We start from the raw sequence: 23480 nt of genomic DNA, 5'->3' as shown, positions 1-23480 counted from the left end.
AAATTTTGGGGTTTTTTACTACAAAGATAAGGAACTTTGGAATTATTTTTGTAATTAACTCTATTTTACAAATATTTTTCCTTTTCAGGAAGAACTTTTTTAATATCTCTTTTTATAGTAAATACTTGTTCTACCACCAGCCTATAGTTTAAAAAAAAAATGTTAATAATAATTAGCAAGCTTATTTCTTGCCTTTGCTGTCTTTTGGGGTCAGTGTGGCCACGTACAGCTTATCCTCACCCAGTCGGTGCCAGCCTGGGCTGACTGATGTCTCGCACGGGCCCAGCCACCCCCGAGCTCTGGGAACGGGAATAACCCGGCCTGCTTGGAGGAGAGGGGAAGGGCGGGCACACGGGACCTGCTATGGGGCTTCGATTTGGGGGAGAGGGGCCATTTTTCTAATTTAACTCCAGGGGACATGAAGCGGTGGTGGGTGCTGAGGTGGCGTCACGGGGCAGCTGTCGCCTTTCACGGTGTGGCAGCAGCATTGCCCCGGCCCCTCCGCGGGAGTGTGCTGCCGGGGAACTCGCTCCCCACCTGCTTGCGGTTGAGCAGGAAGTGAAGCCGAGCAGGGCACGGTACGGCCACAGCCCCTGCCCAGCAGCCTACGGCCGGCCCGCTCCCGCCGGCCCTCAGGCAGCGGTGCCCGGCCCGCTGCAGGGGGGAGGGGGTTGGGAGGTGAACGGGCGGGTGAGAATGGGCGCGAGCCGCCATCTTAACTGTGGGCATTCCTCAGCGCGGCTGGGGGGCGCCATGTCTGCTGAGGGCGGCTGCCGCAGCCGCGCCGCCGGGGAAAGGGCTGCCCGTCCGCCCGCCACCGCGGCCGGCAGGGCCCGCCCGGCGCTGCGCCCGGCTGCCGCGGGTTGCTGCGGGGACGCGGCGCTGCAGGTGGGCTCCGAGGCCGCGCTCTCGCTCTCCGCGAGGGCGGGTGAGGCTGAGTGGGGGCGACGGGAGCCGGCGGGCGGGTAGCGCGGCGGGGCGCGATCCGCGGCTGAGGGGAGCCGCTGCTGAGTGCTTCCTCTATGAGCCGCCTCTCCTAACCCTCGCGGAGGGGAGAGCGTAGCTGCCGTTTGAAATAACAACGTGAAAGGCCTCGCTTACGGGATCCTCGGTAGTAATCGAGACGTTTCTGACCCACCTCGGGCTGAAACGCCCAAGCGGCACGGGCTGAGTCTTCATCTGGTGCGTTCCCGCTGCCACCCTGGCAAGCGGGCCCCGAGAGCAAGAGCCGCTCCTGAGGCTGCGGGAATGCGAGGGACCGGGCTGTCAGCAGTGCAGGACGATGGAGACTGGCTAAAGGGTTTGCGTGTAGGATGGGGGGAAGGCTGTTGGATTTTGTTCTTCACAGCCTCCAAAAATAGCTGGCCCTGAGAAACTGTTTTCACGTGGAGAGTTTCCTCTGCGAGGTGCCCTAGATTTCGGTGGGAGATGAGGCTGCTTCTCCTTTGCCTTTTTCTGGAAGCAAAAATGTGTTTGCCATCACCAAAGATGTGTAGCAGCAGTCCTCTTGCTCACAGGAGGCTGTGAGCAGTAACAACAAACTGTTGACTGCCAGGTTTGAATGCCTTGTTCTCCTGTATAAAGTACAGAGTTTTGCAAGAGGTCAGAGGTTTGAAATCCAGGCAGTAGGGCTGGTTAAGCTGTTAGGTCAGGTCAGTCACTTTTCTTCATTGCTCATTATATTACTGCACACAACACAGCTACCCATCCAGTTAGCAGGATCAAGGGTTACCCAGGTGCTTATTTCTGTGTAACTTGTAACATCACCAGAGAGAGTTCATGCTAAATACTAACGTGGGCTGGAAGGGGCCTTCAGAGGCCACCTGGCCCAGCCCCCTGCTTAAAGCAGGGCTGACTTCAAAGTTGCACCAAGTTGCCTGGGGCCTCCTCCAGTTCAGACTTGTATTAGGAGCGCCTTCCCCTGAGTACTCAGCTTCCTGAAAGATAAAATGGTTGCAGTCGAACCGACTGTATCTGTTAAGTAACTTGCAGGTCTCTCTCCATGTAGAAGGGAGCACGTGCTAAAGACTCATCTTTGAAAAACAGGCTAATTACAAGAAACCTGCGTGTACGGCTGAAAGCCTTGGGAGGAATTTGACAGGATGAAGCCTGTCATTGTAGTACATGGTGGAGCTGGCCGGATCTTCAAAGAACGAGAAGAGGGAAGTCGTACTGGTGTTGTCAGAGCTGCGCTGCGAGGTTATGGTATCCTGAAGCAGGGAGGCAGTGCCTTAGATGCAGTTGAGGAGGCAGTACGATCAATGGAAGATGATCCTCATTTTAATGCAGGTAATTTTTCAAGAATTAAGTCGATTTAGAATCATCACATATATCAGGTGTTTTGCCCTGATGCTTCTGAAAATGCTGGCTTGCATTTTCTTTGAATTAGGCACATTGCAGTGGAGTAAATACTGGTATCACCAAACAGTTTATTTCTCTGTATAATAAAATAGCATGATATGTGCCATAGTTTCTTGTGAGCGCACTTAAGCAGATGAATTACTCTTTTCTCATTTTTCAGTGTTTTATACCTGCCATTTCATTCTTGTGGTGCCATATTACTTTTCTGTAAATCTTTTTCTGTTACTGTGCTGTGTATTCAGTTTTAAGACATGGACTCCTTAATGGAGTGTATGTTAATGTTTATGTTTAAGGCACTTGAATATGGCTTTCATCAATGTTTAAGCCTTAATGCTTGACCTTTACCTATTGCCAGAGGAATACTGTTTTAGGTGTTTTTATCTTAATGCTGGGAATTAGTGCTTTTGTAAACAATATTACACAAGTAATGCAGTAATGGTATAAGAGTCATGAATTTATACAGTAAGGGTCCATAACCATTAACAATTAATGTTAATTAATGTTAATATCAATAGTGGGATATTTTTCTCCCCTTGGTATGACCTCAGATTTATTATTTTGATGATTTTCAGTGAAAACATTTCCCCACCCTCATCAAGGTATGTCAGGAATGAACATGGAAAGAAAGACCTGTGTTCAGTGTTTTAGATAACAGAGCTATTAGTTATGTGCACACTTAGTTTGCAGAGATTTCTCTTGTTCCTTCTCACCTTGTAATTGAGAGCAGGGGAGAGTTTTTTTACTTTGTGTGAAAGTTGCAGTGTTTTGCTACTGACTTGGGTTGAACATTCTGATTTTTAGAGGAATCAAGCTGAACTCATGAAGCAGACTTAAGAGGTGTGGTGTGGACTATTATATAATTAACATCAGGGTGGCATCTCTCATTTTACTTTTACTTAACTGGACTTGAACCTTAAGCCCTTGTTCAGGTTTGACTGTGCTGATCTAAATGGCAGGTAGTCTGGTAATCACTTATAGATACATCTAATTGTGTTAGCACTCATTAGATACAGCTGCTCTCAGTAGCTGGCGAAAATGAGCTGAAAGTGATGTGAAGAGGGCCCTGATTGGAGTGGCTGTTTAAAACTCACTGTGTGGTATTTACATTTGTAAAAGAAAAATCAGTTTTACTGTAATATTTTCTAGAAAAACACAGACATTGCTAAGAGACAACAATAAAGGTTGGGAAGAATGGGCATAATGATGAAGTTGTGTCCTTTTTTGAATGATAGGGTTTAGCCATGCTGTGTAGATGCATCTTGATGTAGGCTTGGTGGAGGGGCTCAGAAGCTATATTGTTGTCTAAAACTACCATTTTAGTGCAGCACAATGAAGTCGTCAAGTTCTGCTTATGATGAGGAAGTGGCCTTGGTTATATTTCCTTCATGTGATCTCTTTGACTAGCAGTATTAACCAGCTTGGTGTGAATATTCCAGGTATAAGAACTGTCATTATAGTGATCTTTGCACACTCTTTCCTCCTCAGCCTTTGCAGGACAGAGGACAGATCTCAGTACCCCTCCTGTGATTTGGCTAATGTCAGACACATTTGTTATTTGTGTCCCCTTAGATTTCCTGTCTTCTGTTGTGTCTCTGTTTTTTTTCCCTGCCCTTTGCTTCACAAGTGAGCCAGACCTTTTTCCTTTTCTTTTTTTTTTTTTTTCTTTTTTTTCCTCAGTGCTGCTGCCAATGGATACCATGGCAGGTAGTCCCTACCCATCGTGCTGGAAGGCAGGTGAAAAGGCAGTCTGTAACCACAGAAGGAAGGATTCATCCAACCTCAGATAACCTGACGTTTAGTATCTAGCCTTGCCATGGTGTTCAGACTTTCAGAGTGGTCAGTGGGATGAGAAAGGGTACATACAGCTCTCTTAGGCAAGTAGGATGAATTGCTCTTAGAGGGCACCTGTCTCTCTTCACCAACTGTAAAAGGAGGCTTTTATAGGAAGCTGCCTTTGATTAGAGGAACTGTCCGCAACTGTTTTCTGCTCAGGAAATTTTAGGAAATCCTAAAATGTATCCCATGAGAGGAGTCCAGTAGACATAGGATATTATTAATGCAGTGATGAAGAGGGCTGATAGAGCTTTCCCTGGAACCATGGTTCTGGTCACTGATACCTGAGAAGGGGGTACCCTAGTTCTAGTGGGAATTTTGTGATCATGGTTAGAGAGTCTGCCTTGTCAAGGGAAGCTAAAAGAGTATGGCAGGGTTTATCTAAGAAAACAAAAAAAGACTTACTCCTTGCACCAGCATAAAGGAGAAGCTGGAAGAATGATGTTAACACGGGTGGCACAAGTTACCTGTAAGCTCTTTACAAATTAACATGTTGTGAATGATGCAGCACTGAACTCTGGAACAGTTTATGCAGTGGGAGAGGGGCAAGAAATAACTTTTTGGGGGCGAGTTTGTGTGTGATGGGGAGTTTTGGAGATTACAGGAGAGGGAGGATTACAGCATTTTGTTGCCTCCAGTAACAGGGGATTTAACTTCATATATTCAGGTCTGAAGTATATTGGTATAAAGGTCTTATGTCAACAATTGTTAACAGTAGCTTCTGACTTGCTTTTAATGTTGGTTTAAGAGAAATAAAAAAACTGTTTTAGCTCTGTACAATGTTCAAGTCTTTCCACCTGAACTACTGTGTAAGTCTGCCATGTTCTGGTTTTTTTTTACCTTTAGGTTTAGTCTTCATCCTTATTAGCAAGGCTTGTACACTTGATGACTTACAATTGATTATTCCCCTGTGATACCAAATGAGACAATGCCAATAGGCTTTTTTAAAAAATGCCAATAACTGTATCTCATTAATTTTCAATTGGGTTAGTGGTAGCACCAATAATTATAGAAGAAAGTAACTACTTGGCGTTTCATTACTTCTATTTTTTTTAAATTCCTTCATCTACTGTTTTTATTTGGTAATGAAGAACTTGTTTTTTCAAGCTTTTGTTACAATAGTGAGCGGGCATTTAGTCTGCTCCACCAGTTTTGGCAGTTTCTTGGAATGCTGTGTGATGTTAATCTGTTGATAGGATTGAACACTATACTGTTTTGTTGGGTTATGTTGTAAATTCCTTTGGATGAACTGTAAAGGTAAAATAGTTTTATGTGCACTTGAAGTGCTCTGGGGGATAAAGAATTCTGTTCATGACTGTTTGTTGTTTTAACTTTCATACCTAGTATGTCATTGTGGATGGGATTGGAAGTGTGTTTTTCATCTTGTAAAAATAAAAATTTTAAAGTAGATGTTGTACCCTGTGAGACTTCTGGTAATGTTTGGATTTTGTGGTTATATTCACCTGTGTTTCTGCTGTTTTGTTTGTATTCAGGAGACACTTTCTATAACTCAAACTGGGAAGGAGAAAGTTTGCTTGATGAGATCTAATAATTGAATCACGTGATGGTTAGCTCTTAATGACCCCCCTTCCTCCCTGATTTTTTTTTTTTTTTTTTTTTTTTTTGTCTTTAGGCTGTGGATCTGTTCTAAATGAAAAAGGTGAAGTAGAAATGGATGCCATTATTATGGATGGAAAAAATTTAGACTCTGGAGCAGTATCTGCAGTTAAATGTATAGCAAACCCAATAAAACTTGCTCGACTTGTCATGGAAAAGGTATGCTCAGTATGTACTTGAGTATAAAGCTTTTTTTCCCTTGGAACTTCATCCAGTATATTGATACACCTCAATAATGATGTTTGTGTAATATTTTAAAGCAGGAAAGAAGGGAGAAATGGATGGTAGTGTTTGGTAACTGTGGTCATGACCATGAAGAACTTTTGTTTTAAGTCTTTTTTGAGAGATATTTATTAAAAATAGCAATCTAAGGAAGCATAAGTTCTACCATGCAATTGGAAGCTCAAGGAGCAATCTACCTGTACGTGTTGATTTCCTGTAGCTCTACAGCCGGTGTTCAAGATTTTAGGGTTTTTTTTTCTTCACTTGTTTTTTAAAGAGCTTTTATGCTGTCACTGAGGCTTCTGCTTGATCTTGCAAGATTGAAGATGGATAATATACTGTTGCCTTTGCGATGACACGGAACTGAATTAAATGACCCAATAACGTTATTTGGCCATGTAACACAGTCTTACATTGTTCTAGGTGGCCTCCTCTGTTGTGACCTAATGAGATGGTAGCCTTAGTGCGAAGTTGTGGTCTTCCAGCAGTGGAAGGTAACATTAGCACTATGTGATGGTTACAGATTTTCCAAGAGAATCAAACTTGCCAGGGCAGCAAAATGGTTATTACTTGACCTTCTATGTCAAATCGATCCCATGTTCCTCCACGAGGAAGTCCCTCTAATATCTGCCACAGCAAAATTCTCTTGTTTTTCAGAAATGGTGCAACTGGTATGGTTCAGGATGGAGTAAATCACTTGTGATGTGTGTATCAATTTTACCATTACTAGACTGTGACGGTGATCAAAAAGTTCGTACTGTCTTTGGAGTTTACATTTTTCATCCTGGTAGTACAGCTGCCCCATTGTTGAAAAGGGTTCATATTTGCAAAAACACTTACTAAGAGGATTTATGTTTCTTTAACCTCTCAAAATGACTTTTAAGGAAACAAAATCTCTTTTGGCTCTCTATAAAGATGATTGAAATGTAATTTGTCCTCAGTAGCCTCCAAAGAAGACAGGAATTAGTTTTGGCCTTAATTGGAGTTACAGTTCTGCTTTTAAAATAAGAACTCTTCACGAAAGTCTTCAGTGTATATCTCCTAGCAAACAATGTTAAAACATGACAAATAAGCTTTTTGTTCCTTCATGTGGGTTTTCTTCTGTCATTTGTCTAGAACAAATATATAACTATAGCTGGTAGACAGCTTCACAAGACCAAATTCTTCAAAATCTGAGAATGTAGGTGGAGGGTTGGGGGAGAGATGTCTTCTAGCATGTTGGGGGAAAATGTTGTATTTTATTTTATTTATTTCCATAGATAACTTCTTTTTAATGCCTATTGCTCAGTTCATATTTTCTTTTGTTGTTGTCTTCTCTATGACAAAATCCTACTTAAGTCAACAAGAATATAGTCAAAACAACACTTGTTTTTTGAGAACATAACTTTCCAAAGTGTTTTTTAAAAAAACCCAAACAAAAAACTGTCGTCTTTGTCTGTCTTGTCTGTTACAAGATCTTTCTCATCTGTTACAAGGTCTTATCATTCTGTGGTGCTTCTGGTGCTCAAAAATATTGAGGCTAAATTTGAAAGGAAATTGTAAAATTCAATCGTACAGGACCAAGTATAATGGTGTAGTCCTAAAAACATGAACTTTTGTGGTAAAGTGTATTACTCTTTGCTCAGATGCAAAAAAAAAATTCTGTGTAGATGACAAAGTTGAACTGTAAGTCTTGGCCTGGATTGTTTGATATATCTTGAGGTGAGTTTCTACTGCTTCTCCATCCAGGTATTATAAATGGGAATACCAACTGGTGTTCCTCTTCTGTTCGTCTTAGACAGGAATTTTGGGACACCAACCCAGGCTGTGTCTCAGTACATTTCAGAATGTATTTTGTTTTGGTTTACTGTGCATAATTAAAAAAAATTTTAACTCAGTGACCCATGGGTAATAAGAATGTAGTTTTCCTGGGCTTCTAAGCATGTTAGGATGCTTATTGCCCAGTGCTTTTGAGATGCCTCACTGCCTTAAGGAATTTTGTAATATGCAGCTCCCAAAACCAAGCAAACAAACCAAAAATACCCTCCCCAACCGCTTGTAACTTTCTGTATTTCCAGTACTGTTATGGAACAATATGGGCTCCATCTGGTGGCCAGAGTAGCTCTTCTAGATTGTTGCTGCGCACATTTGTCCTGTGTGCTGTCACATTCTTACTGAGTTCAAACATGTCCAGATTCATGAAGAAAGGAGGGCACCAGAATAATTTCCATTCATGATTTACTATGCTATTGAACACGATAGCCTCTAGAGATAGAAGGCTTTTAATGCGTTAACTAATTCAACAAATCCTTGAGAAAGCAGTTAAATTCCTGTTGAATTATTCCTGTTTGTAGTGAACAAAAATAGACTAATACATTGAAATGGCGTGGTTTGTTTTTTTTTTTTTTTTTTCCAAATGGGGCATGTACATCCCCCTCAGCTCTAGCACTTCATTAGATGGGCGTCTCGTGAATATCAGAGCACTGATTCATTGGCATACGTCAACTATGTGTGTGTTTTCCCCTACTGTATCATTCAGCCCTTCACATTACGCAAAGGAAAATTTAGCTTAGGACATAGACTTCTCAAGGCAAAGGTGCAACTTCTTGCTGTGCTCTGCGCACTGCCGGGATTGTAAAATAAAGCACAGTGATGGTCTGAATTTCAGGCCAGCTGCAGAAATTCGGAGGATATTCTCTTCCCAGTTTCCCATGAAATTAACTAAACTTGCCAACATTTGTTGTTTGTTAATAAGATCTCTGGAACCCTTTTTTTCTTTTTTTTTTTTTTTTGGTCCTTTGGATTACTTTGTATAAATGTGTCCCAGAAAAATTAGGCACTTAAAGTTAGCAAACATATTCATGAAACTGTAGAAGAAGAATGAGACAGAAAAATATGCTTTTGGGTTGTTTGGCAGTGTTCTACCAGCTCTTTTGATCAGCAAGTTATATTAAAGAGAAAACCAAATTAAATTCTCCTTAAGGTACCTTCTTTTCAGTGAGGACTACAAAAAAAAAACCCCAACCCAAACAAACAAAAAAAACCCCTATCATAGAAGCTTATTTTAATATATGCAAGTATTTCTTGTGTGTGCAGCTCAGGAAGGTGGGTATGTTATCAGAATCTGCATATGGGAGGGAACCATTTGGAAAAGTTTTAAGAAATAACTTCCATTTTTAACAATAAAACTTTGATTTTTTTTTTTTAAACTTATTTAAATGATGATATAGAGTCTTCTTCTGAAACAGATAAATCAAAATAGAAGTTCAATGTATTTCCTAAAAAAAAATCCAAAACAAACACCCCCCACCCCCTCAAAAAACAAACCCAAAACCAAACCCATCCCAAAAACCAAACCCAATTTGAATTATTGGATCGTGTGCTTCTGGTGGCTTAGTGGCAGAGGGGGGCAGTATTGCACAAAGAAGTTGGCTTTCAAGTTGAAGAACAGCAGCTTTGTTAGCAATGGGTAGGTCTTTTATTGTCTGGTAACATCACTCAGCATGTAAGCCTATTCTCTAATCTTTGACATATACAGAGTACTTCTTCCTTGTAACCTTTATTCTTGCTTCCTAAAGCAATACTTTCAGGAATTAAGGACTTAATTTGTCAATAAAAAGGCATTTAAATTTTCAAAAATGTTTGAAGCCACAACATCAGGAATGTTTCTAAAGTGTGGTCACATTTCCCACTTCTGTAATGATTTGAAGGGGTTAGTGCAGAGGCTCTAATAGGCTTAAGCAGAGATCAGTGTCCGTGGTTTGGGAAGAGGTTCGTCTGGAATCCTTTAAAACAATGCAGTGCTATGGGTTGGTCATGGTAGTGATTGCTTGTCATTGCTTTAGAAATCAACAGAAGTTGATGGTCTGCAGCATCTTAAACGTCTGAAGTTTTGACACTGTAAATGTCCTGTGGAATGCAGCATGACACAGAAATACCCAACCTCTGGTGTCCTCGCTTCAGGCTGAGAGCTGAGTGTGTGCCACTTCAGGGCCCTGCAAAGGCTCTGCAGGTCTGCTGCCTCCAGCATCACCTGGTTCTGCTTTCTGGACCTCAGCTGTACCCATATGCTGTGCTGCTGCATGGACGTAAAAGCTTGCTTGAAGTTAGGTACTGTGTTCTGAAATGACTCCATACTGTATAGTCAGACCACGGCTCCTCCAAAAACTTCCTGTGCTCTGATGAGCAATTAACAGCTGTGTAGTGGTCCAAGAAGTTGATGCCTATTTTTGGACACAGATTTTAGAAAAAAAAAAAATTATTTTAGAACTCCTACTAAGGTATAAGGATTAATGAAACAAATTTACCTGGCAAGTTTCTCTAAAATATGAATTAACCAAGCTGTACAGACTTTGAAGCATGGATTTAACTAAGGTTCTTGACTTAAAATCTGGTAAAATCTGGTTAAAGTGCTGTACTAAATAGAGGAATCAAAGTAGAGCTGGAAATGTTGTTAGAAGAGAACAAATGTTTTTTTGTCAAACCTGTTAGGTCAGTATTATGTTCTTAAATTTGGAATTCTGGGTCTGTAAGTGTAGCAGCTAGTTGAACGAAATACTTAAAATGGTTCAGCTGATGTTAAGAAACATTTTAGTGTATGATATTTACATTTTTTGGTTATTTTACTCTTATGAGGTGTAATACATTCAAAGAGAACAGGAATTTATTTATTCTTTCTGAGTAAAATCTTTCTAGATCTCTTAGTGAACTGGACAAAACAGTTCAGTGATGATTTGGTGATTGACTAGAAACCGTACGAAGAAGTTGCATGCAAATTAGCAAAAGAGCAAATTTACCAATTTTTCTTCTCCCATTATAATAAGTATTAAATACGCAAATGCAGTTGTTTTCTGCTACTGATGAAGGTTTCGTAGATTCATAGAATACCGGCTTGGAAAGGACCTCAAGAATCATCTGATCCAACCTTTCTTGGCAAAAGTTTGTGTTTTGGAGAGCTGAAAATTGTTTCAGCTAGTGAAAGAGAGGGATATAGGCATAGAAATCTAGAAAGTCTAAAAATAAAATTTGAAATTTTCTTTGTGAGGATACTTCTAAAAATAGTGATTATACAAAACTACTCAGTACAAGGCAAAACAAGAATTGTCAATGAATCTCTTGTCTGTCTTCTGCAGACGAAGCACATGCTGCTGACTGACCGTGGTGCACACCTGTTTGCTCAGGCCATGGGTATTCCTGAGACTCCAGGGGAGAAACTCATAACCGAGAGATCCCGGGAGAGATGGAAGAACAACCTTGAGCCAGATTCCAACCCTCAAGAGTTTCAGAAGTAGGGTTTTTGTAAAATATTTTTTCTTTTTAAATTCAGGTAATTTAATTTGTGCTATCAGTTCAAACAAAAAAACCCTGAAACCACAAAGCTTGAAGACCTGTATTCAGACTTGAGAATACTTCAGTTCTGGGTGTTGCATGGTTTGATACAGTCTTCACAGTATGCCCTTAGTGAAGGTAATGAAAAAAATCAAGCTTTTGATTTTTCAAAATCAAGTAAGTGACTAGAACAAATTTGGGCAAATTTGATGCTTAAGAAGATTGTCGGTCGCTTTGACATAGCATAGATTTTGTGACATTAATGGAGGGCAAAGTTAGAACTTGTTATTGCTCTTAAAATCACCAGTTATAGAAGTGCATAGAGCAGCTTTAACAAACAGCAGGCATCACTTTGTAGAGTTCTCTTTTGTGGAGAACTGTGATCTCCAGTCCACATTTTAAAACAAGTCTGTGGAAAAAAAGTAAAATTAATAAAGCTGATCTTGGTTAAGTAGATGATTGGATTTGTCCTTAAACTGGATTAGGTAATTAAATCAGATTTTGACCAGTAACTCCTTCTGAGTGCTGATTGTGACTGTTGGTTATTGTAGACAGGAATGAAAAAAAGAAGTTCAGTGTAGTGGTAGGTGTGAAAAGAGATGCTGCTGAACGGTGTTGCACAACAGCAAAACAAAAGTCACTTGAAAAATAAGGAAGTCTCATACAAAGTAGAGAGGGTGGTGGGGTGGACAGGAAAGGAAGGAAAATCCTCAGGTGTCAAAAATGGGTTTTATGCCTGTGAGGCATAAATACTAAATTGTTTTGAGCTTCCATTTGTACATCAGTGGTTGTGGCATAGGAAAACACTGTATTTATTATGTTACATAAATGCTGTATTACATGTTGTTCATCTGTTCTGTGAAATGGTAGTAATGAGAGAAGCAGAGCTTAAGAATTTGTAGGTCAGAAGAAGGAAATTTCTTCTGTGGACATGTTAATTAAAGTCCATGAGGCTATAAACTACAAGCTATATGTTACTTTCAGTAAATTGCTAGAAGGAAAAATAAATTCATGAGGCAAGTGTAAATATGGTCTTGTAAACAAAGTGAAGTTGTTTCTTGACCATAAGGTCTGAGCTGTAGTTCATCTTGTATCCATAGAAGCTTTCTTTTGATCCATGGTCTATCCAAGAACTGTGTGGTATTATAATTCATTATGAAGAATTTTGAGGATGTCATAGCCCCTACTGCCAATTGTCTCCTGAATATGTAAGTTGGAATGGCGTGGCATCTGAATCTCCATTCATTCTTTATAACTGCTTAATTATTTTTTTTTTCTTATAACGGTGTTAAGCATCTTCAATTTCAGCATTGTCTTGTTCTGGAATATCTGATAATAGAAGGCTTGTGTATTTCTGAAGGGCTCAAAACTTTTTCTTGTCTTGGCCACACTGTTCTTTTTCTGACAACCAGTGCCCAAAACGTCAGCACAAATTCACAAAGTTGAAAACAGGTCTTTTTTTATGCAAGCTCATTTGTTCCTGTATCACATGTGGAATGTTCTTTTTCCCTGTTATGTCCACAGTGATTATGCAGAAACTTGCCTGAGGCGAGCAGACAGAAGGTGAAGTAGCATTAGTCAGAGGCAACGTAATACCAGATCATACTGGGAATTTGAAGGTTGGCGTGTACTTTACTTCCAGTCCTCTGGTCCTAGCAATGTTGGAAACCTTGGGGGTTCACAGCTTTCCAAGGAAAGTTTGGTGTCTCCAGAAGAGAGATGGTTCTCTTCTGCCAGTTAGAAGCCTGCATTCGTTTGTGCTAAAAGCTTATGATTCCGTTGCACGTACATGACATCTTGTACAGCTTTTGCTGAGAATAATGTGTGGTTTGTTTTCAGTCTCTCACTCCAAAGATTCTGACCATACCTTTGCCAAGAATTGCTAGAGATTACCTGAGAACCCCACTGAAAGGGAGTTGAGTCTGGCCATAAGGTAGCAGACAGGCTACTAGCCCCTCTGAATCATGGTGCAAGAGTAACTCGAGGAGGTATTAATTAACAAGGACCCTGACAGCAGTCGACAGAAAACCCTACTACTGATGAAGGCCTAAGAGATGAAATAGCAGATGTCTTATTAATTGAATGGGGATAGAATAAGTACATGTAACTTCACAGGTACTGAATAATGGAAGATTTAAACAAAAGGGAATGGACAGATCTAAGTGATCTGTGCTGTATCACAGTATATGCAGTACATAAGAATAATTATTGATTGTATAAAATCATTACTACCAATAGCATCCTCTGGTATACTGCAGGTACTTGTTGAGGTTCTTGCTACTGTCACTAACTAACAATAGAGGGATGATTATAATATGATGTCTCTACTTAGACAGTTTTGCCTGCCTTGGTAATGTTTCTGAGTCAACTAGCTATGCGACAGATTGTTTATATCTTCTTTGATTTTGTTCTGAAGATGAACAAAGAAAACATGTGACACTGAAGCAATAAAAAAGTTTAAAGGGACAGTAAGAAATAAGAGTGTAGTTGTCTATTTGCTCCACTGCAGATAAGGTATGTTGGACACATTCACTTTGTTATTTACCGCCGCTTGAGCTCTTGTACCAAAACAGATAGCTGCTGCATATGTGATCTGTGTACTTTCATTATTCTCGCAGTTGTTTACGGTAAATACGTACCTAGGAAAATGTCCATCTGGATACACCTTTCTTAATTTCTCAGGAGTATCTAACTTTAGTTTTGAAGGGTGCCACATGAGTGTGCAATTTATTAATATTCTTTTCAGCAAATCATTTGTAACAGATGGATGGGTGGGAAGCCCATCTGCACCATCATATCAGTTTGAGATGAGGTCCGTCTCCACATAAATGTCAGAGCAGTTTGTAAGGCCTGTGATTCATCAGTCAACTTTGAATTACTGTGAATGAAGTGCAGGGACTGACAGTATGATATTTTATATAAGCAGGAGGGAACAGGAAGTTGGTTCTCTGAGAAACTGACTGTGGGTTTCATGGTACGCTAGGACTTTGTCTGACTTCATTAGGTCAGATTTTGTGGGACTATAGAGAGACCCTCACCAGTGCCCAGGCAACTTCCAAAGGTGTTCCCGTTCCAGTCACCTGTTAGGCAGTGAATCCCTGAAGGATTGTTACAAGTTCTCTTCTTGTATGGAGGGATTTAGATTTTTTTGGTACACCTCTCCTGGCCAGATACTGTTTTATGTTCCTACATGAATTGCCAAGATTGGTATATGTGGACCCTCAGACTGTTGCTTCTCAGTGCAGCAACTCTTACAGTAAGTTACAATAGACTTTTTTTCCTCTTAGATGAATACTCATGTTTATTTTAAGCAGCCTATTATATATGACTTTTCTGTGCTGAAGAAGTAAAGCAGTACTTGAGACTTCTATTTTCTTCAGTGCATGAAGATTTTTAAGCTGATGTGTGGTTTCAACAGATGCTACTGGCCAAGTGATTTAAACCTCAAGATTGCATAGCTACAGAGTACAAAGGCGAAATATGTATTAATAATGCGTTATGACAATACTAGTTGAAAGGCATAAAATAACTTTTTTTTTTGTGGCACTCAAACATTTAGAGGAATAAGAAGAGGAAAGAGGAGGAACAGGAAGGAAATGATTCAGTGCATGCATAACATTACCGTCCTTTTCTGTATTCACTCATTTACGTGCATTGCCATTAATTCCAGTTAACCTCCTGTTGAGACAATGGAGACAATTCTTGCATCTTTGAGTTGCTGTTTAGGGGATAGTTGTTGTGTCAGGTATGTCACACCCAAAAATCCACGCCAGAATTATGATGGCTAGAAATATTTCCGCCCTGTGTTCTTTTGTTTTGTGGGGTTTTTTTCTTCTCCAAGTCAAAGCTTCCATGCTATGGAAGTAAACAGGTCGGGGGGGAGATAAAAAAAAAATATTGCATGTTTTCTACGCTAAAGCTGTGAGAATTGTTGTCTGTTGCTTGTTATCTTTGTAATGAGAAGCATGGTGAAAAATAGCTTTATGATGAGCAGTAATTTTTTTTTTTTATTTTGTAGTAATCTTTTTTTAAAGCTACCTGGAAAATAAATGCAACATGCTTTGGCAGGTATGCTTTAATTCAAGCTAATTTTGTGAACTGTTTTTCTTGGCAGAGACCTTGGAACAGTCGGTGCTGTTGCTATAGACAGTGAAGGAAATGTAGCTTGTGCAACATCCACTGGAGGACTCTCTAATAAACTGACAGGCCGTGTTGGTGACACAGCATGCATAGGTATGGGGTGTGGGGTCTTGCCTCATTTTTTGAAGGTGTCTCATTTAAAGAAAGAAAAAAAAAAAAAGTATTACACATTCTTCTTTTCATTACTGAAATGAAACATGAATTCTGGTACATCTGAAATGGAGGTCTAACATTCAAATGTGCAAAAGTTCAAGCTCCTTAACACAACATGGAGATTGCAGGTAAGGATTGATAGAACAGGTGTAGTGCTGTGATTATTATCATCATCCAACACTTTCCTGTCTGGAGAATGGGGATGGAAAATTCTTTTTTCTGTCCTTTCCTGAATGCTAACATTTTTTTTTTTGTTTCCATTCTGTTCATTCCAGTAAAGCTCTCCTTTTGTACATCTATGCATACAGCTGTGTCAAAAAATGTAGCCTGTTCCATATGAAGGTGCTGCTGTCTTGATACTTAAGGAAGAAAGTGTAATTGTAATTACTGTTCGTTATATCAGTGAGCCAGAGTTGTAAAATGACTGGCAACTTTGAGTAAATTCCTGTTCTTAGAGAGTCCTGATAAGACTGCTCAGAGCCTAATAGATGCGGTGTGGAATAAAGGAAATATTTTAAGAGATCTCTTATCCAAGTATAAAGAGACACTTGAAATCCTTTTCCCAGACCTCTTAATCTTGTGGGACAGACTTGCCATTTGATTGCTTCAGGGTTCTACCATACAGTTGGGATTTGGAAAATAATTATTTTTAGTAAAACATGTTCCAAACTCAAATAGCACTGCTGTTGGCAGTACACAATTATTATAAAACTAATATGAACTTTTTCTCACACCCTAAATTGCTAATATTTTGGTACCCTCTGCATTTTGACTGATTTTCAGCTTCGTTTCTGACTGCAGCCTTCTGACTGCAAATGCCCTTCTCTTATGTAGGTCATGTTCAGGTTTCCTATAGTATGGGACATAGGTCTGTGAAGGACAAGTGAAACTGGGCACTGCTGAGCCTATTCACTTGCAACTGTTGCTCTTACTAGACACCTCTGGGCTTGGATACAGAAATGCTAGCTGTCCTTTTAAATATTAGAGCCTTTTGAAAAGGGGCTTTGACAGACTGATTATGGCAGTGTTTTTCCACATGTAAATTGGGGTCCATTGAAAGGGTCTGATTTGACCAAGAAAGTACAGCAGGGAATAAACTTTCATTGCTCTTCTATGCCTCCTTACCCTCCCCTAGTACCTTGTTTATAATGCTGTGGTACGTTCCTCCCCAGCTCCTGGGAAATATTTTTCTTAGGAGATGTGCTAGAAACATGGGTGTTGAGCAAGCAGAAGCTTGGTGGAGAACAGGGTGTGGAATGTGCCAACAAAACAAGGACGGGAAGGAAAAAAAAAAGGGGGGGGGGGATGGGAAGTTCAACAGAAGAAACACTCTGCTTGTGGTGAAGACTTGAAAGATTGTTCAGGGGTGCTTCGTGATGCTTCACTAGAGCCCAGGCTCTTCACGTCTCTTACCCGCTTTTGCTCTTGCGGATAACTTCCCCTCAGACTTTGGTCAATTTACCAATGTCTTCACAAGATCTTCTTTCGTATCTTCTCAATTGGTAATGTGTGACCTGGCATTCTGCATCCCATTGCTGTCTTGCTGATTCTCAATATACTGTCTCCTGCTGTTCTGGAAAATATTTTTGCCCATTCCTGTGAAGTGTTGGCCTACTTCTGCTTCTTGTACCACAAGCAGATCACTAGTCTTCTAGCTCTCTCAGCGTGGCGACTGACTTCATCCAGCTGTTGTTGATCTCTTCCATATATTTTACTTTTCAAACTGAGGCAGACATGAGAAAGAAGTTTGTTACTAACACTTTGCTTCTAGAAGTGCATGGAACTGCTGGACCTCTAGGAAGAAATGTTCAGTACCTATTTTAAACAATGCAGATCTTGTAAATTGTTTTATAGAGTATTGCCCTTTTTTCCCCCCCCCCCGCCCCCTCTGGAAAGGAAGCGGAGGTTATGCTGATAACCATTCTGGTGCCACTTCAACCACAGGACATGGGGAGAGCATTATGAAGGTGGTCTTAGCCCGACTGATCCTCTACCACATGGAGCAAGGTATATTCCAAACTTCTGTAAACTGGAATAATGAGGATAGGAAATGTTGCTTAATGACAGGTTTCAATTTATGTACTGTCATCCTAGAACAGTAGTCAGAAGAGTTGCTACCAGGGGTATGTGGATGGGTCACTTCTCTTTAAAAACAAAACAAAGTACTGAAGTATTAATAAAGCTAAAATAGCCTTAAGTGGACAGAAATATTTGCGCTGCTTGATGTTTAATCATGCTTTAGATCAATATACATTGAAAGACATTATTGTCTACTTTGTTTAACTGAAGTTCTCTTTAATAGTTTTTTCCCAATCTGAAACTAAAATTCTGTGAACAAAGACATAGAAAAGAAGTAAAAGCAAGATATATTTAAGGAAGCAGTAGGGGAGGACTAGAGATGGATAATCAGAGCTGTAATGAGAAAGCATGGGATATCACTTTTCCGATAAACTGTAAAGGTCTTTATTTTAACAACTCTGATTATAGCAACAGAAATACTTTTAAGATATTTTAACTATGATTTACATTTTCATTTTGTTTTGGAAAATACACTAAACTGACTGGGTGGCTATGTGGTAAACAGCTGGCAATATGTCTTATGTGACTGTAATATAATCTGACTGTGGGATGACCCTTTGGAGCTTTACCTTCATGAGTTACTGTCATCTAAACCCTTGATGATATTACAGCCTGTAAACATAGCCAGACAACATACTTGTATTGCATGAGTTGAAGAACCATTAATATAGATATCACCATTATTTTTAGAAAGCTGTAGCTTTTGGGCAGTACAGTGTAACTTGTTCAGTTGATCTCAAAACTGGAAATAGTTGGAAAACTTTCAATTTACATTTTTCATTGGAGAAGCAGCAAGTAGAGAAACAAGTAACAGCTGAGAATATTTTTGTTATGCTTTATAGAGCTGTTTGCATGTAATGGATGTATTTCTCTGTAAATCTCTTGGCTAATGTCATAGTTTCAGCATAAAATACAACCTACAGATTATTTCCCAAAGATCTAACACATTATGATCTCCCCTTACTCTCTATATTATGTCCCTAGCTATTCAATTTGTGAATGGCCTTCTAAGCTCTATTTAGTTTAAACTGCAAACCAGTTTGTCCTCTGTCTTGAAGTTAACTGCATTGCAAAACCTATGCATTGATAGCAGTTATCTGGCTTGTGATAAATCAGTATGAAAGGCAAATGAGGCTCAAATTATAAAGTTTTTTAAAAAAAAAAGGAAAAAAGAAAATGAACCCACATGTGTGCCCGTTTAATTGGTTTGCACTTGTTCACCCTGCCCATGCTTGCTCTACCTTCATTCATCCTGCCCAGAAGTATAATTCATCTGCCAGGAAAATACGTCAGCAATAGACTTTTTTTCCCTGCTATGTTTCCATGAAGGTGCTGAAAACAAACCCTCAAGTTATTGTAACTTTCTGAGTCCTTGAACAGTCAGTTGAAGTTGGTCTTTCATAATTCTGTTCAGCTATTCAGTAATTCATATAGTAAATATCTTTTGGACCAATGCTGCAAAATTTACTTTTGTATTTCAGGAGTGAATTGCTTTGCCAGTCTTAACAGCTGTTAGAATCTCTGTCTTATGGTGGCAGCTGTTGTCTTGATGAAAAATCAAACAGTGAAATACTGACCCTTTGAAGTCAATGCCACTGACTTGAATAGTCACAGTGTCACCCGTAACGTCAGAGAAAGGAACTTTATCCTGTCAGTCACCAGTGCTGTGAATAATTCTGACTCTGTTGGTTTTGTTTGGTTTTAACTCAAAATTTGCAGTGAAGGCATGAAGGTCAGTTTTTGTTCTGCAGCCTAAGCTGCATAACATTACTGGTGGTATATATCTTGGAACAATTAGGCTGAGCCAACTGCATTCCTGAATATATATTCAAACTTGTAGTGAATGAATATTCTGTGGCTATTAACAGGCCTGCGTGTATGATGTACAAATGAACATTGATTTATTTAGAAAATATTCCTGTTAGTATGAAGTGGAAAGAAATGATAAAGTTGCTTTGCTGGTCCTTTCTCTGATGTCTAGTACATTGAGTCCTCATCTTGCCTGATACTTTCAGAAGTTTCAGGAAGAGTAATGCTGATGTCTGCTTTTGATAAATTATGACAATGGGAAGTATGTGCTTTGAGCTCCATTGCAGCCCATGGACTTGGAACGTAGGTGATGACTGAAATTTTTTATTGTTTTGATGTGTGGTGGGGTTTTTTTTTCAAATTGTAAGTGCTTCAGACCTAGCTTGTGACAAACCTTTGATGGAAAGCTTGCAGGCTGGCATTTTTCCCTTCAAACTGTGGCATAAGAAATGTTGTGTCTTGAACATAGAGTTGATGAGTTAGTCTGTATCAAATACTGAAAATTAATTACAATCTGAAGCTATTTAAATCCTGTCTTTGTAGTAGCACCATACCATAGCAGCTATTAGCAACTGTCCAGAGCCTTCCTATAAACGGTTCGTTTGCCACACTGGAAATTTCTTGTCAATTTAATTGAGGGAGGAATTAGATTTGGCTGGCTCCATGAGGAGGGGTGAAACTTGAAGGGAATTTTAAGACTTATTTTAAGACAGATACCATGAAGTTGTCATGTTCTTCTTTTCAGGAATGTCACCAGAGATGGCTGCTGACACTTCATTAGACTACATGAAGACACGAGTTGGGGGCTTGGGGGGTGTCATTGTTGTTGACAATTCAGGAGAGTGGGCAGCAAGGTTCTCCACCAAGCAGATGTCCTGGGCTACTGTAAAGGATGACCAGGTGCATTATGGGATTTATGCTGGGGAAAGGCATACAAAATCTGTTGATGAAGCACTTGCATCTGAAGGTGAGGGATTCTGAGAATGAAGAAACATCGACAGAGGAAGGATGAAGATCAGATCTTGCTGGAGGACAGTTGATTCATCTTTCTGAAAGATCTGTACTTTTGATTGGTTCACAGGCATTACCTCTAAATGAGTCAAAAAAATCTGGACATAGTTCTTCAGTGGTCATGGATATATGTATAGTGTTTATTAATATCTTTGGAAAGTTGGGAGATCCTCCTTTTCTAGATAAGAAGGAGAATGGTTAGTAGGCTTCTTGGTTAGCATGCCTTAATTCTCCATTAAAGGGAGCCTGAGTTTCAGTGTTAGAGGAACTAGTTTCCATGCCCATTCTCAGAGGTTGCTGCCAGGGTGATTTGAGAGATTAATACCTATTAATTAAAAACTGAATTTTTAATATTGCTTTGCTCTCCAGAGTCTTTTGAGCAGTCACCCCATGATAATAAAGTGCTAACTGTCAGTGAAATACCACCAAACAGCAGTGAAGAGTTAAGACTACATTGTCACAGGCTTGAGGTAACTGTCAGGGGAAATAATAATGAAGTAAAGAAATTAGCTTTTCTCCAGAGAACGGGAAATGTGATGCTTGCTAAGGAGTCCTATTTTATTCTATTCTCTGGCATCAGACCTACTATTAAAAAACAGACCCCACAACAAAGTAGGCTACAATATTTCGAAGTATATGTGGATAGTTAACAGGAAAGATACTACTGTATCTGGGATGGTAATAAAGAAGGTCATGATTTCAATAAATAAGACCAGCAATCTTTACTACTCAAATACGAAAGTGATAGGCACCTTTTAAGTCTAAACATGAGACAGATGATGATTAACTGGAAAAATAATTATCTAAAATCCAAGTGATAAAAGCAAGCTGTACTATGATAAGCTTCTTGTGTGAAGTCTGAAATGTTTTCTGGAGAGGCTTTCCTTTTAAAAAAGAATTGATGTTTTGCATTACCTCTTAATACAGTATCTTCGTTAAGATTTAGTATTTTTAAAAGAAAGAGCAAAATTTCTTTTTCCTGTTTTCTGACTTCACTACCCGTTGGGTTTTTTTTGTGTGTGTGTTAAAACTGTGTAATAATTTTCTGGATTTTAGCTGGTGACTAGGTTTTCTCCGCGGACAGATTTGTACAGTATAATTGCATGTCATCATACTGTGGAATGTTCACTTTACAAGATAACCCAAATAAACATAGCAAAAATCTTAAATCATAGTTTGAAGCTACTCATGCCTGTGTCCCAACTACAATAAGCCATGTTATTTAGTTGGCTCATACAGAATGGTAAGGTTGCCAAGGCTGTCTAACCAGCTCTCTACTTTGAGCCATGGTTATTAGATGTTGCAGGTGACTGGACATGGACAGTGATGGTTCAGGAGTAGATGTCTCATGTAAAACATAACCATCGAGTACTTGTGAACTTTGTTCCACAGATGGTCATGTAGAAAATGGCTACTATCTGTTCATGAAACAATAATAGTATTTAAGATGTACTCATCTGTAGAGAGAAGTGGTCACCTTCCAAGTAAAAACTAATTCATTTCCCCTTCTGTGCATGAGATAGCAATCTTACAGGGCTAGACTGTTGTCTGGGAAAAAAAAGCAGTATTGTCTTGGCTTCAGTTCCAGAATATCAAGGCATTCAGATTTTTGTGGTCAAGGATCTGCTTTGTTTACCTCACCTGTACCCTAGTGCAAGATCAAATTCAGGACAAGCAATAGAAAATACAGCCTCCACGAGTTTTACCAAATTTTGCTTTGCAGCATTGTTTTCATGAAATTGCTCAATTTTTTTAAAAAATGAAAATCAAACTTGAAGGATGTTTTTTTAGGACTAAGTGGTGATACATAGGCATGGATGTAGGCTGTACACAAGAGAAGAAGAATACAAGTATCTTGTCTTACTCCTGCTTTATCAGATTAAAGGCTCTGTAGAGGGCATGTTGCTAGTAACCATTCCTTTGCTTGAAGTAGCTGTAGGGAGGAGCATTTAATCCACTGTTACAGCAACACCTGGTGTATCATCTTTGTCAACCTCTGGTTTTGTTAAATTTTCTGAGTAGATGCAAGCCTGTTCTGGTCACAGTACAAGTTGACCAAAACCCAAGTGATGGTTAGTGTAGCATCACACATAAGCTCATATACCCTCTGGGTGGTTTATTGGCTAGGGTTTGGCACGACGCTAACCTGGACAGTTGGCTTTTGGTTAGCTTCAAACAGGTCCACATCTGCCCAGAAGGTATCAGCAGCCACAGCAGCAGCAGCACAGATATGATCTCAGGGCTGTCAGAAGGAATAATAAATTGTTACTGTGGTTAATTCACTTCAGCTGTTCTCAGGAATATGATGTAATAAATTGCTGGCACTTAACAAAGAACATTATCCTATGTAGGTTTTCCTGTCGCTCATCACTAGACTAGCTGGGCACCTTGCATTAAGCAGTGTGACTGCCATCTGGTCTGTATGATTGGTTCTCTCACCTGCTCTTTGGTAGAGTGCTCTATATTCCTTTCTTGTGAAAATATATCTGGTTTTCAAAAATGTGCATGTGCTGTTACACCTTTTCAGTTCACATGGGGCTGGGAATGAGGAACTGTGCCTTGCATGTGGATTGGTAATGTTTGATAACCCTTAGGCTGGAATCTGCTCCACAGTTGAAATGATGGCAGCTCAGGCAAAGCACTGGTACCAGTGCTCAGGCCTATGTGCTTTTCTTCCAGCCAGCCAGCTCCTTGGAAACGTATGTGATTTCCCCACCTAAGCTGGACAGCAGGTAGACCTCTTCTAGGACAGTGTTCCCCTTTATCATAGCAAGGGGGATGATAGCAGATGGTCAGGGATAGGGTAGACCTAACTTAGAGCTGGGGATGAAACCGTTGTTTTCCTTTCTCTTTTTACACTTTCAGTCATGTTCTTCACCTGGTACAGGATGAGACTGATTCTGGCAATGTAAGAAGTTGCTGGTTTTGCACAGGGCTTCCTAATTTTT

At 39.8% G+C, this 23480-nt stretch overlaps 1 protein-coding gene across 5 annotated transcripts; it reads left to right on the top strand.

Moving 5' to 3' along the window:
* The first annotated feature begins 773 nt into the window (after positions 1 to 773).
* ASRGL1 (asparaginase and isoaspartyl peptidase 1) lies at positions 774 to 21701 on the top strand. 5 transcript variants are annotated; one of them, XM_074861843.1, is made up of 7 exons: positions 774 to 888; positions 2047 to 2289; positions 5828 to 5970; positions 11145 to 11299; positions 15455 to 15573; positions 17530 to 17640; positions 20267 to 21701. In XM_074861843.1, the coding sequence occupies exons 2-7, from the start codon at positions 2103 to 2105 to the stop codon at positions 20500 to 20502; spliced, it is 951 nt and encodes a 316-aa protein (XP_074717944.1). In that variant the 5' UTR covers positions 774 to 888; positions 2047 to 2102; the 3' UTR covers positions 20503 to 21701. The 5 variants fall into 5 exon arrangements, with proteins under 5 accessions (XP_074717944.1, XP_074717941.1, XP_074717945.1 ...); XM_074861840.1 differs by having other exon boundaries at positions 17488 to 17640; XM_074861841.1 differs by having other exon boundaries at positions 808 to 928; positions 17488 to 17640.
* The last annotated feature ends 1779 nt before the right edge of the window (positions 21702 to 23480 follow it).

The sequence above is a fragment of the Strix uralensis genome, chromosome 3, assembly GCF_047716275.1.
Source record: "Strix uralensis isolate ZFMK-TIS-50842 chromosome 3, bStrUra1, whole genome shotgun sequence".
Classification (NCBI taxonomy): Eukaryota; Metazoa; Chordata; class Aves; order Strigiformes; family Strigidae; genus Strix; species Strix uralensis.
This window is presented reverse-complemented; position numbering and strand designations above follow the sequence as displayed.